General features: G+C 35.1%; 1 protein-coding gene across 1 annotated transcript; it reads left to right on the top strand.

Annotated features, from left to right (window-relative positions):
- Window positions 1-323: 323 nt before the first annotated feature.
- Window positions 324-10981, top strand: LOC103779080 (TRAF family member-associated NF-kappa-B activator-like). The gene is made up of 5 exons (XM_008946697.1): window positions 324-499; window positions 1773-1849; window positions 4077-4195; window positions 5794-6374; window positions 10358-10981. The coding sequence occupies exons 1-5, from the start codon at window positions 341-343 to the stop codon at window positions 10523-10525; spliced, it is 1104 nt and encodes a 367-aa protein (XP_008944945.1). The 5' UTR covers window positions 324-340; the 3' UTR covers window positions 10526-10981.
- The last annotated feature ends 961 nt before the right edge of the window (window positions 10982-11942 follow it).

Below are 11942 nucleotides of genomic sequence, written 5' to 3'. Positions count from 1 at the left end.
ATGATTCTATGATTCTATGATTACTTTATATATTGTACATGCAATATATTGTACACAAAATGTTACTGTAAATTATATAGTAAGTGGACCAAGAGAGTGTTTTTATGCAGAACAGACAGTTGTTTTGAGTAATCATCTATGATTAGTAACATCTGTGTAGTGATAGAAGGTCTTTAATATCAGTTTAAAATTAAAAATGTGATGAACAGGACTGATCTTACTTGTGTTGCAAAAGCTTAATTTTGCTTATTCTGAGTAGTGCTATTTCACAGGCCTCAACTGTATTAATTGTGCTGGTGTTTCTAAAATTATTTTTTAGGAACAGTTAGAAAGTGAGAGCATGAAATTGAAGCAACTTGAGGACAAAAACAATCAAAAGGAAAGGAAACTTATATCTATTATTTTCAACCAAGAAGATAAAATAAGAACGCTGAAAAGCAAATTGAAAGAATTAAATGACGCACAAAAGGGTATACAGATGCCAACATATAATACAGAGGTAAGATGAGAAACAGAGTAGAGATATAATGAAAAAAAACCCAAACATTTGTAAATTACTTCTTTCAACGTGTTTATACTAATTATTCTAAGCAACTGATTTTAAATTTCAGCATTAGAACAACTAGGGAATTGATGAAGTATATAAAGGGCGTAGGGAGCACCAAATGGTTAGATACATATTAGTTGGTTTGTGTGTTAGTTATTTTCTGTTATGTCATTTGAATTTTAGTATTTGTGAGAACTTCAGATAAGCGTTTTTATTATAAATTTCAGTTGGACGTTTTCACCAAGATGGACTTGATTTTTTCACTTTCATGCCACACCTGTTTTTGTTACAGAAGAGCATCCAGAGTGCTATTCTGTCCTTGTGGGACAGCTAGAGTGCAGCCATCAGGGTGAATCTAACCATGCAAACATATTTCAGCAGGCTAATTTCAAGTGAATGTGGGCAACGGTAGGAGCACAGCAACACATAATTTGTTGCTATTAGAATTCCCAAGCATTGCTTAACTTGCTGCAGCAAGTATTTGTAACCCATGTTGCTAGGTATAAGGCAGTTTAAATGTGTCTATGGGAGCTGCAGTTGCACTTCAGCACAAGGTAAAGCAAACGTGTAGACTATGGGTTTGTGGTTATAAACAATATAACATTGAAATCAGCTGATTTGGCAGACATAGGATCAAGTTCTGCATCTGATTTCGAGCACATATGAACTCCCAAGGCCATCATGGTCATGTAGATACAGTGGAACTGCAGCTTAATGACTGGCTATTATGAAAACTTTTCTTAATGCATGATAAATTTAAAACTCTGTAATACTAGAGTGAACCACAGGGTGGTAGTCCAAGTTAATAACTTACTTAAAAATGTGCTAGAACTCCTGATATACTAGCTTGTGATGTGTTCATTGAAAATTTCAGTGAATAAATGGTTTTTTAAGAGCTGTAATAGCCAGTTACCTCACTAACAAGCTTATACACAATATATAATATTACCTTATACATGATTCAAACAGAATTACAGTCAAGGAATATTCTTAGAACCAGTTTCCTTTTAAGGGAGTGTGAGCATAGGAATGCCACACTGTTTTAGTTTAACTGCAAAGTTAAACTACAAATAGGAATTTCACACAAAAAGTAAAAAACTGCTTTTGTAATTTTGTGAATGTTTTGAGAGCTTCCAGGTGATGAAGGATCCCATGGTATTTTTATTCATATCAGGATGAAGAGCAAAATTAATATGCTAACGTATCATTAATATTTTACTTCAAGGTGAAAAGTAAGAAAGTTGTTCCAGACAAGCCTGAATTATCTCTAGGGATATCTGGTGTTTCACCTATGCCTGAAAGGTAAATACTTTTGCAGCATTTTTAATATTTGCTTTTAATTGTCTTTCCTGCCGTTAAATAAGACCAGGTATTTCCTTCTTTTCTACACAGTAACTTAAAAAATGGATGAGAGAGGAGAGGGAGCAGGGAGCAACAGAGGTCAAAGAGCTGAGGTAATAAAGCCAGAAACTATTTGAAATCATAGTTGGGGCTTTGGAAGTAGGTAGGTATAGGTTGGAAGGAAGAAAAATAGCCACTTGGTTCAGCAGGAGGTTAAACTCTGTGGAAAACAGCAGTGAATGTTAACGCTGGGTTTTGGATAAGCATTAACTCCCTTGCATTAGCTCTCTTCAGAACAGGACTGTACAACCATAATGGATTAACTGATGGCAGCACAGCAGAGGATCCTGCTGCGCTGCCAGGAGGAGGTCTGATAGTCAGCATGAAGAAATAATTCTTGGCCTGACCCATCCTAAATGAGAGAGTTTGAAACCAGGTTTATCATTAAGCTGAAGCCAGCCAGCCCTTGCTATGACCAAGGGACCAAAAGCAGTATACTTCCTAAGCAAGTATTCCCTCTTCTGCTAGTGTTTTGGGAAAAATATTGACCAAACTCTTAGATTTGCATTTTTCACAGCATAGGCAGTAATACCACTTTTAACAATTTTGCTGAGGTCAAGCAGAAGATTCTGTAAGGTGAGGCTAGGAGAATATTAGGGAAAAGTATAATAAATTCTTGATGTCTTCTTGTACTCTTGCCTAGGCATCTGCTTTTGGCCACTCTCAGACACAGGCCAGATGAACTAGGTGAATTTTTAGTCCAACTCACTACTGCTGTATGATAAGAAAGAGAGGAAATATGACTGTGATGTGATGAAGACTTTTTTGTCTTTACTGATTTATATATACCTAAAAAATGAAAAATCTTTACCTGTCTTCTGTTTCCCTGCTGTCAAATAGCTCCCTTACTTTACTGTTTTCTTGGAAAAGAGGTATGTGACTGGTAAGATTACCAATAATCTTACACCAACAAAGTTATCATTTTACTAATAGTAAAAATATCAGTTTACTGATAGTAAAATGATATTATAAAAAATGTCTAGCAAATTAAGATTGATTCATCTAATCATGTGTATATTTTAAAGCTCCAATTAGAAACTCGTGTTTAGTGTCTTTTTTAATTTCTGTTTTATTAAAACACCTGAAAAATGGCCAGAATGTGTAAACAGTAGCAACTTTTAACTCCTTTTGTAATTTTTTTTCAAATAAGATATAAATATACACTTCTGTCTTCAAAAAGACAGGCACAGCAGAAGTAGGAACACACTCCTTATTGCTGATAAGTAAGCAATAAAAAGGAAAACAATTCACTGGATTATAGAAAAATCCCTTTTGAGCTCTTCTGATAAAAAGATGCAAAAGAGAACACAAGTCCAGTTGGTCACCAACTTCACTTTTTCATCCTTGAAGTTCATTTTATAAAATCCGTTATATTGTGCTTAGAAATATAAATTAGTCAGGAAGTTTATAAAAATTTCACAATGAACTTCCATGGATACGTTAGTAACTGAAGAACGTAGTGCCTTTGTATGAGTAAAATTCACACCAGCAAGAATTATTCATACCTTTCTTAGTGCAGATAACTAAATATTGGATGTTCATATGATACTCTGGAAAAGATGTAATTTTAAAAATCCCTCCAAATAAAAGGGAAAGTCATGTGATGTTGTGTAAAAGAGAGAAGGAATATGTTTACAGGCCCCTCTCCAAAATGTCAGGTAGGCAAAGGAAGGAGCAATAACAAACGTTTGTGTGTTCCTGCTGCTGCAAAGTCTGAAGCGCACAGAAAACAATGGAAAACAATTAATGTTCACAGCAGCAGCAATTTATGTTCCCTAGAATTAGATGGAAACAGTACCCTTGTGAAAGCCAAGCTGTTCTACAAAATGCCTGAGGGAACTGAAAGAAATGTAAAGAGTGAAATTTTGAGGGGGGATCCTTGTGGGGTCAGGCCCTAAGGTCAACTGTATGTGTGTATGATATGACTAAACAGCTTTTTGACAACATTTTCTTTTCCCTTTTATGCTTGCATTTATTGAGGAGAACAAAAATACATATACATATGGTGAACAAGGTATCCCAGAAAAGTAGCGTACACTATTGTTTTTCTCTGTTTTATGGGTGTTACTAGATTAAAGGTCACAAGCTGAATTGGTTGAGTGTTTAATTTTCAATTTTGATCTTCCAGAGAGAATCTGGAGACTATTTTCCAGGACATGAAGGAAGAGTGTCATCAAATATGTGTGTTAGCCAGAGAACAAACAGACCAACTGAGTAAATTTAAGATAAAGCCAGAACCTGAAACTGGTAATATCATACTTAAGCTCTTATTGTGATTCAGCTGTTTGGAAGCTTTGCTTTATATTTGAAAATACTGTAAATTACACATACATAGAAGTACTTCCACTGTTTACCATCTGCCTTTTTCAAGTCTGTTCACATGGTGCTTAGTATTTTACCAAGAAAACACACCGCCAGTTTTGGCATTCTATGACGAATGCTCCAAATCACATGCTATAAAAGACAGTCATCACATCAATGGCTCTTGTGATTGTTTTGTCCCTTGGAGTGAGAAGCAGGCACTTACTACATGTGATATCCCATCATACTGTGTGAATGACAGCACTTGCCTGCTTTTAATTTAGCTGTCAGTTCAAAAGATGTCTGTTATGAATGTCTCTAGCCCTTTATGTCTTAGAGGAAAACCGCCGGACTGAGGACAGACAGAGAGGACTTACTTTCTAGACTTTCTTGTGCAAACTTTTGAATACTGTTCTGTTACATGGGACAAGAGCATAATCCAGCACTTCCTGAAAACAAAAGAAAGGCTTGATTTTTGTAACAATTGGAAGAGATCCTGAATGTCCAGTTCTGCTAATGCTTACATTTAATAATGGTGGAGGCTACTGTGGGTATTCCCTACTAGCTTTTCTTAATAATGGCATCAGACTCTAAAGTGATTTCAAAAAACAACTGCCTAACTTACACACTTAAGGCAAAAGATGCTGATTTCAGCACATGCTGCTAATTTAGGTTATACCATTACTTGAAGTTTTGTTACATGAAATGTTAATGTGCACCTTGTGGCTTTGAACTGCTATGTCTGAACTGTATTGTTAGATTCTGATTGTACACTACTAAATTCCTTATTTGGGGAGATGAGTGCTTGGCAAATCACTTCAGAATGGATTTGTTCTCTTTAAGTAACTGCCTAACTCAACTCTGTAAAAAGCTATACATGACATAGATTTAATCTTCTTGATTTCTGTAAGTTCTGTGGCCCACTTTACTACAATATCTGAGTGATGTCAGAAGTACAATAAATGTGTACTGAATTGACTCTCTTGCTCAGTTAGGAGTAACCATGTTTATTATGATGATTTTTGTTCATAAAGCGCTGAAAAAGAAGGGGGAATTCTCAAAACAAAGGGAAAATGTGGTCCCACTTCTGAATAGTCGATCAGTTTAAACATCTACCTAATTTGGAAACCAGTGGGTGTTTGGTACCAGAATACCTTCTAAAACCATGCTCATGGTGCCTAACATGTTCTTGGCACCATGTGAAATGGTTTTGGTTCCAGCTTCTATTTCTGCCAGAACACTCCAGTAAATATATGCAACTGTATGTTTAGAGAATGGGACAACATAATTTTCAATAAAATTAAAAAGTTTATAGCCATAAATCAAAGAGAGATAAATAGAATTATTTCCTTTTATTTCTGTTCTGATAGTTTTTGTGTTAGAATATAGAGAACCACACTCAAACTGATTTCAAAGAGGAAAAATTAATGTTAAAAAGCAAAGAAGGAAGATCAAAAGCCTCTCAGGAAAAATACCCCACCACAACTTTAATAACTATATTTCAGTGAACTATTTAATGGACTATCTTCATTCTCTCTTCACAGAAATACAGTTTTCCATGCCGATACAGTGTACTGATAAAACTGATGAACAAGCAGAAGAGCTTTTTAAGTCTCGGGTTATAAAGGATATAAATAGAGGTGCATCATGCATCACATCTATCACACCAAGAGGAGTGGGCCAAGATGAGGACAACAACTCTGTAGAATCACTTTCTAAATTTAATGTCAAGTTTCCACCTACAGACAATGACTCTGCTTTCTTGCAGAGCACTCAGGAAAAACCAACAGTTTCTTGTACTGGTATAGCTGAAAACAGGCTTCAAGATCATCATTTTAACCTGGAGCGCAGAGATCATGCTGTTAACCTCAGTAAATTGGAACTTAACTCATTTGAAGCTCATGGAGTTCATCTCATGACTTCAGCTTTACAAAGCTTAGCTACTGTTGACAAAATAAACCTTCCAAACCATGCAAACATGCCCATAGAAGACCGTGACAAAACATGTTTAAAAACAACAGACACTGGTTTCACGTTTGTACCTCAGCACACAAACCCGAGTATACCTGAAGTAAGTTTTTCTTCTTTAGAAGCTGCTGGGACAACTGTCAGAGGTCCTCATCAGGTATCTTTCTACAAATACTGTGTATTTCAAAAACTGGTAATGATTTGGACAACCACTTTGCAGAGATCTTTGAGACAGGATTAATGTATTCTATAAGGTATCTCATCAGTCTTTTTTTAAGACGGTATCTCTTGTCAGTTCTTCCTGATACTGAAGTATCTGTGTGAGGCACTTCCAATGAAAGGGCAAGAATTTAAGCAGATGTAAGCACTGGATATGTTTGCACAAATTTCAGTTCATTTAGATATTAATTGCTTCTATATATATTTAAAAGCTGTCATTAATCATAATCTGCCCCCTAGATTGAAAGGAAGTTCACTAAAATACTCCATTTTAGGTATATGTAGGTACTTTGGGATTGCTTCTCAGTTATAGCTACCTGAAGTCCGTGGGAGCTTCTGAAACCAAGGCCAAGATGCTGTAATGCAGAAAAACATTTCAGCAGGTTCTGACAATCACATCTCTGAATACTTTGCTGCTTTTGTCTAATGTCCTGTCTCAACTGAAATTGCTGGCAAAATTATGGACCTTCATAAACTGATATTTTTATGTTTCTGTGGCTTTTCTCACTCCTTGTGAGAGGACAGCTTTTCAAGAGTAAGCAAGTAGTGATATTTAGGAATACTGGAAGGGTGGATTTGGCATATTTTACTATTTACACTGATGCGGTTTTATGTTCTTTGTTAATGACAAGGTACATGCATCAGAAGAGCTTTACACCTCAATTTGGCCACCCTGTGAGATGCAAAACTAACGTTTGGAAAGCCTTTGTAGGACATGAGAGCTTCGACATTTGCTTTTTCATAAATGTACCCAGTCTAGATTAATTTTCTACTGCAAACCAGTTTGGGATGAGAGTTTTCAAGCATAGAGAGTCTGCTGTTCTTCATCACTGTATTTTAAACTATAAACCTGATTTTTCAGAACGTATTTTAAATACTTACTTGTAATGTAGATTTCAATTCTATACCGACTTACTAATCACAGTTTATTTTTCATTTTTCAGTCCTCAGTTAAAGTTGTGACTGAGTTAAATAAATTAAACCAGAAAGTCCTGTGGAGCTGTGAAGCATTCACTCCATTACTTGTTACTATCCTCTTTTTCTGTATTCCCTCTCCAGCTTGTTCTTTTACTAGTTAGTCTGTGTATTCATTTTTCAATAGATGGCACCCTGCATTGTGTATTACAGCAAGTGAAACAGCTGGTGTGTGACTATAATTGATAGGGGAGTATGCTGCTTAAAAAGTAGAGAATTGTGGTTGAATAGCAGTAAGCGCTTGGTTTGATCATTGGTATTTCTGCAAAATAAGGAAATTAATTTGGGTCCATCATTTAAAAGGTAAATGATCTGATTTGTGGAGAAAAATGTAGTAATGCTAACACTTGGAGAAAAGAAATCTAATGGTGAAATATTTCAGTATTTGTCATATCTACAGTACCACTGTAGAACATACAGGACATCAATTAAAATGTTATATCTAATCCAGAAGCTTTTTTGAAACAAGCCAGTATTACTTTAGGATCCATTAAGTATTCATCTGTGTGTATCGATATATCCAGCTGCCTTCAAAAGAGGTTTTTAAGTATTTTTCCCAGTTAATTTGAGTCAGCTTTAGAGGTTTTTTTCTGACTGTTAATTGTGCTAAAGATTTGATTCACATATATATATGTAGGTATGTAGATATATTAATGGTTTTTAAAAGATACTTGCATACATGCATTCTCAACTGTGTTAACCTTAGCAAAATTTATGCATAAACTAGTTCTTAGTATTTTTACCACCTTTCTAAGAGGTAGTTACACTACTTAGAGCTTCCATCATCCCTGCCACTGGTGAAGTTCCCGTAGGGAGGAATTATATACCTGATTTTTTTTTTTCCCTAGTGTAGATAAAACTTTCAACTATTTACTACATATGTTAACTTACAAAATGGAAAACCCCATAAATGCAATAGATTTGGCAACGGTAAGTTCTTGGAACTGCTCTCAGTTGCTGTAATAAATTTAGCTCTTTCCTTCTATGTGGATACTAAATGCGAAAACTCAGTACTGTTTTCTTAGCATGTAACTTTTTAAAAAAACATGTGACTGAAAAGAGCAGCAGATTAAAATAAACACGGATATTAGTGGACCTAGGATTTTACAGACTACATTTAGCTGCGACTTGCATATAGATGCATGTGTTTATCGGTATTCGCAGCTTGAGGGGGTTGTTTCCACCAAAAATATTTCTAAGAATGTTCGTGATTTTAAAAGCAAATTGATGTCTGTTGATCATAATCTGAATATTAATGTTTTTGCAATGGAACATCTGCTTAAATATATCCCTATTCTGAAAAGCATATTAAGCACATGCTTAACACCTGAAGAAAGAAAGTGAAATTAAGTGCGTGCCTCAGTGGGTTGCTGGAGGAGTACCTCTCCTTGTTGTGCTTCCAAGATTAGAAACCTTACTTTGTGGGGTTTCTGCAATACTATTTTATCCTTTTTCAAATGGTGCTGTACCTCATAAGGTATTAGAAACAAGAAATTCTAAACACATTTCTGCAGAGATGTTTAAGTGTGTCAGTGTCTAGAAGATTTATTATGCAATTTACACCAGCAACATACAATAAGTAGACTCTTTGAGCAGAAAATACGGTGTGATTTCACTTAATTACTAATTAGTCAATTTAATTATATGGATTACTGACCATAATGAAAGACAGTAAATCTGCTGTTGCTGTCTGATAAGCTAAACAATGTTGAAATGGACAGGAAATTGACTCCAAGAAGTTTTAGCTGGTTTAATGAGACAGTTTAACCACTATGAAAGCCTGGTTAGTTGTACAGGGACTCACCATGGGAAAAATAAACAATAGAGTCTGACTAATTGGTGTGATGAAATTTGAGTAAGATATTAAATTTAAAACTCTTACGTAAGTAACATAGCAAGAAATTTAAAACTTCTAAAGAAACTGCTTTCTGAAGTATTTCTCCTTGTCTTTTCATGTTTGAGTGAAGCAAGAGAGAAGAAAACTGAGCCAAAAAAACTGTAGGGCTCTCTCCTCTTCTATGTTCCATCCCCACATAGAGCTCATACCAGCTTGCTGCCATTCTGTCTACTTTGCAGTCACAGCAGTATGCATTTAGTTCTCAGTTTACTCAAAACTTAATTGTCCTGGCCATATAACGTAACTATGTATTTTATCTTGAGTTGCTAATACTAAAGTAATGAAACTTAATTTTGAACTTTACTTTGATAGAAGAATTTTTGATTCTTAGTTGGTATGATGCTAAATAATTAGTGTACACTCTGACTTAAAGTCTGTATCAGGTTCAAATCCCTTGAACTCCAGTGTCAGGTAAACAGACTTGCTGGCTTTTACCTAGCTCAGGGACCAGGAGAAGATGGTAGAAAGAATCCCAAAACAGATTATTTGAGACACATTTACACTAAAAGGCAGTCCGAGCACATAAGTAACTTAAGCTATATGACATTGCTCTAGTCATTTTGTAAGTAAACTGAAAACTTATGGGTTTTGTAAGTAAACTGAAAAGTTATGTATCAGTAAGAATAGAAATAAAATACAATTCATATTAATTTTGTACAAGAAACATCTTATTCTAAGGTTAAAAGTGTTTTCTTATTTCTTTTAAATGGCTGTAATGTACTACGACTTCTACAGTAAAATACTGAAATGCAAAGTTAAAGAAAAGTCTTAATATGTATCAAACTGATATTACAGACTTCTGCTCGTAGCAGTATTTATCATTGATACCAAGGCATTTGAAGTGTTTGCAAGCATAGTGTTTTTATAGAACTTTAAAAAACCAAAGTCCTATCTTGCTTTTCTTCAGTGAGAACTCTCTAGTTAATATCTCTGTCCAGGCAGGTGTAAATGACACCTAGTTTAAAGAGGCAGGTATTTTTTTTTTATATATAAAGATAAACCACAGCATAATGTAAACCACAGCAATAATCCTTTTCTGTTGCTTTTAGCTCATTTGGCAGCCTCGACACAATGATTTGCTGGCACAAGCTTATACAGACTCTGAACTGAATCAGTGTGGAGTATGTGCATTCTGTCGAGAAGTTTTCCCACCATCCATAACATCCAAGGAAGCTTTCCTTCGGCATCTGAATTCCCACTTTAAAGTACAGTCTTAATGTATGAAAATTCAATGGATCACTGCTTTTGCGTACATTTGGGGTTTTATTCAATAGATATGCTAAGAATTTAAGAATTAAGACTTCTTTTAAAAAGAACTCATGGCTTAAATTGTCAGATAAGTATGGTTTTAATTGTCCTTTGGCAAGGTAAAATGAAACTGTAAGTCAGTACTGTAATTCACATTATTGCCTGTTATGTTTCAATATAACCTTTGTGAGTGATGTGAAACACCTTTTTTCTTTTCTTTTTTTCAATTAATCATTGCCTGAATAGGCCTAAAGTCATGATTATATTTATCAATGTAGACTTGCAGGATTAATGCCTTAATCTGGCTGGGGAAATTGGTATAATGCTAGGACGTTTTGTCTCAGTATCCAGTGATATGATTATGTTCTCCTTGAAGTAAACAGGGAGAGAAGTAGGCTCTCATTTTTCATTTCTACGATAATATTCCCAATTTAACTTGCAATAGTGAACCTCTTAAATAAGTTTTTTGAAAATCATCACAGTAACTCAATGCCAGATATGCCAACATTAGGCTAGGGCTTTTCAGTAGTAACATAAATGAATGGCCGACTTTCCTAGACAAATTGTTTACTACTGGAAAGAGCAATCAAACAGCACATAAGTGACCCTTTCACCAAAACATGACGGTAGCAATTTTATTAATATCTGTTACACGTTTTTTAAAAATAATTATTTTATTCATATACTTTTCTAGCATTAATGGCTAGCAAAAATTTTTCCATGGAAAAGGTTATATTAGTATGACTGATGGAGTGAGAAAAGGTTAAACTTTCCCTGAAACTAAGATACCAATGATTACCTTTCCTTCTGGTCGGCTGTGAAGGATTGCTCAAGTCTGTTGCAGGCTAGAAAGGAGAGGGGAAAACCTAATCACCCAAATCTCTGTGACTTGATTTTTAACCTGAATGTGCTTAGTGGCTATCTCAATGCAGTTTATAGTTGTGTTCAGTTCAAACATTGCATTCTGATAAAGTGTGTACATTTTCTGGATTTACTGGGATCAAATTAAAAAGGGAGGGGGTACTAAGTAATTCAAATTAATGATAAAGTGTGACTTGGAGATTTTGCATTTGAACTGAATATAGATTTTAATACTGATATTTGATAATTAGCATTAATATTTTCATAGCAGCAAAGCACAACAGTTTGTCTTTTTAAAGATTTGTTCACAGGTGACCAATTTCTGGATGAATTAACACCTGCATCCGTTTTTAGAAACTGATTTTTTTCCGCAGTTATTTTCTTTTTTATTTTAAACATCTCGTGTTTGTGACTGGCTGTCAACAGTGTACCGTAATAAACAGCAGTGTAGAGTGCATGCCCGGTACATGACCTGGAAAAAGGGTTTGTTACTGTTAGCAGCTCTAAACCCTGCCGGTCCCCAGC

The sequence above is a fragment of the Merops nubicus genome, unplaced genomic scaffold (assembly GCF_000691845.1).
Source record: "Merops nubicus isolate BGI_N331 unplaced genomic scaffold, ASM69184v1 scaffold49348, whole genome shotgun sequence".
Classification (NCBI taxonomy): Eukaryota; Metazoa; Chordata; class Aves; order Coraciiformes; family Meropidae; genus Merops; species Merops nubicus.
The sequence above is the reverse complement of the archived record's forward strand: the minus strand, read 5'-3'. Positions and strand labels throughout refer to the sequence as shown.

Excerpts from the sequence above, each read along its gene's own strand:
- LOC103779080 (XM_008946697.1), top strand. The coding sequence starts at position 341 with ATGAAATTGAAGCAACTTGAGGACAAAAACAATCAAAAGGAAAGGAAA. Across the intron at positions 1,850-4,076 it reads GTTTCACCTATGCCTGAAAG|AGAGAATCTGGAGACTATTT; the intron begins GTAAATACTTTT and ends TTGATCTTCCAG. Across the intron at positions 6,375-10,357 it reads CTGTCAGAGGTCCTCATCAG|CTCATTTGGCAGCCTCGACA; the intron begins GTATCTTTCTAC and ends TGTTGCTTTTAG.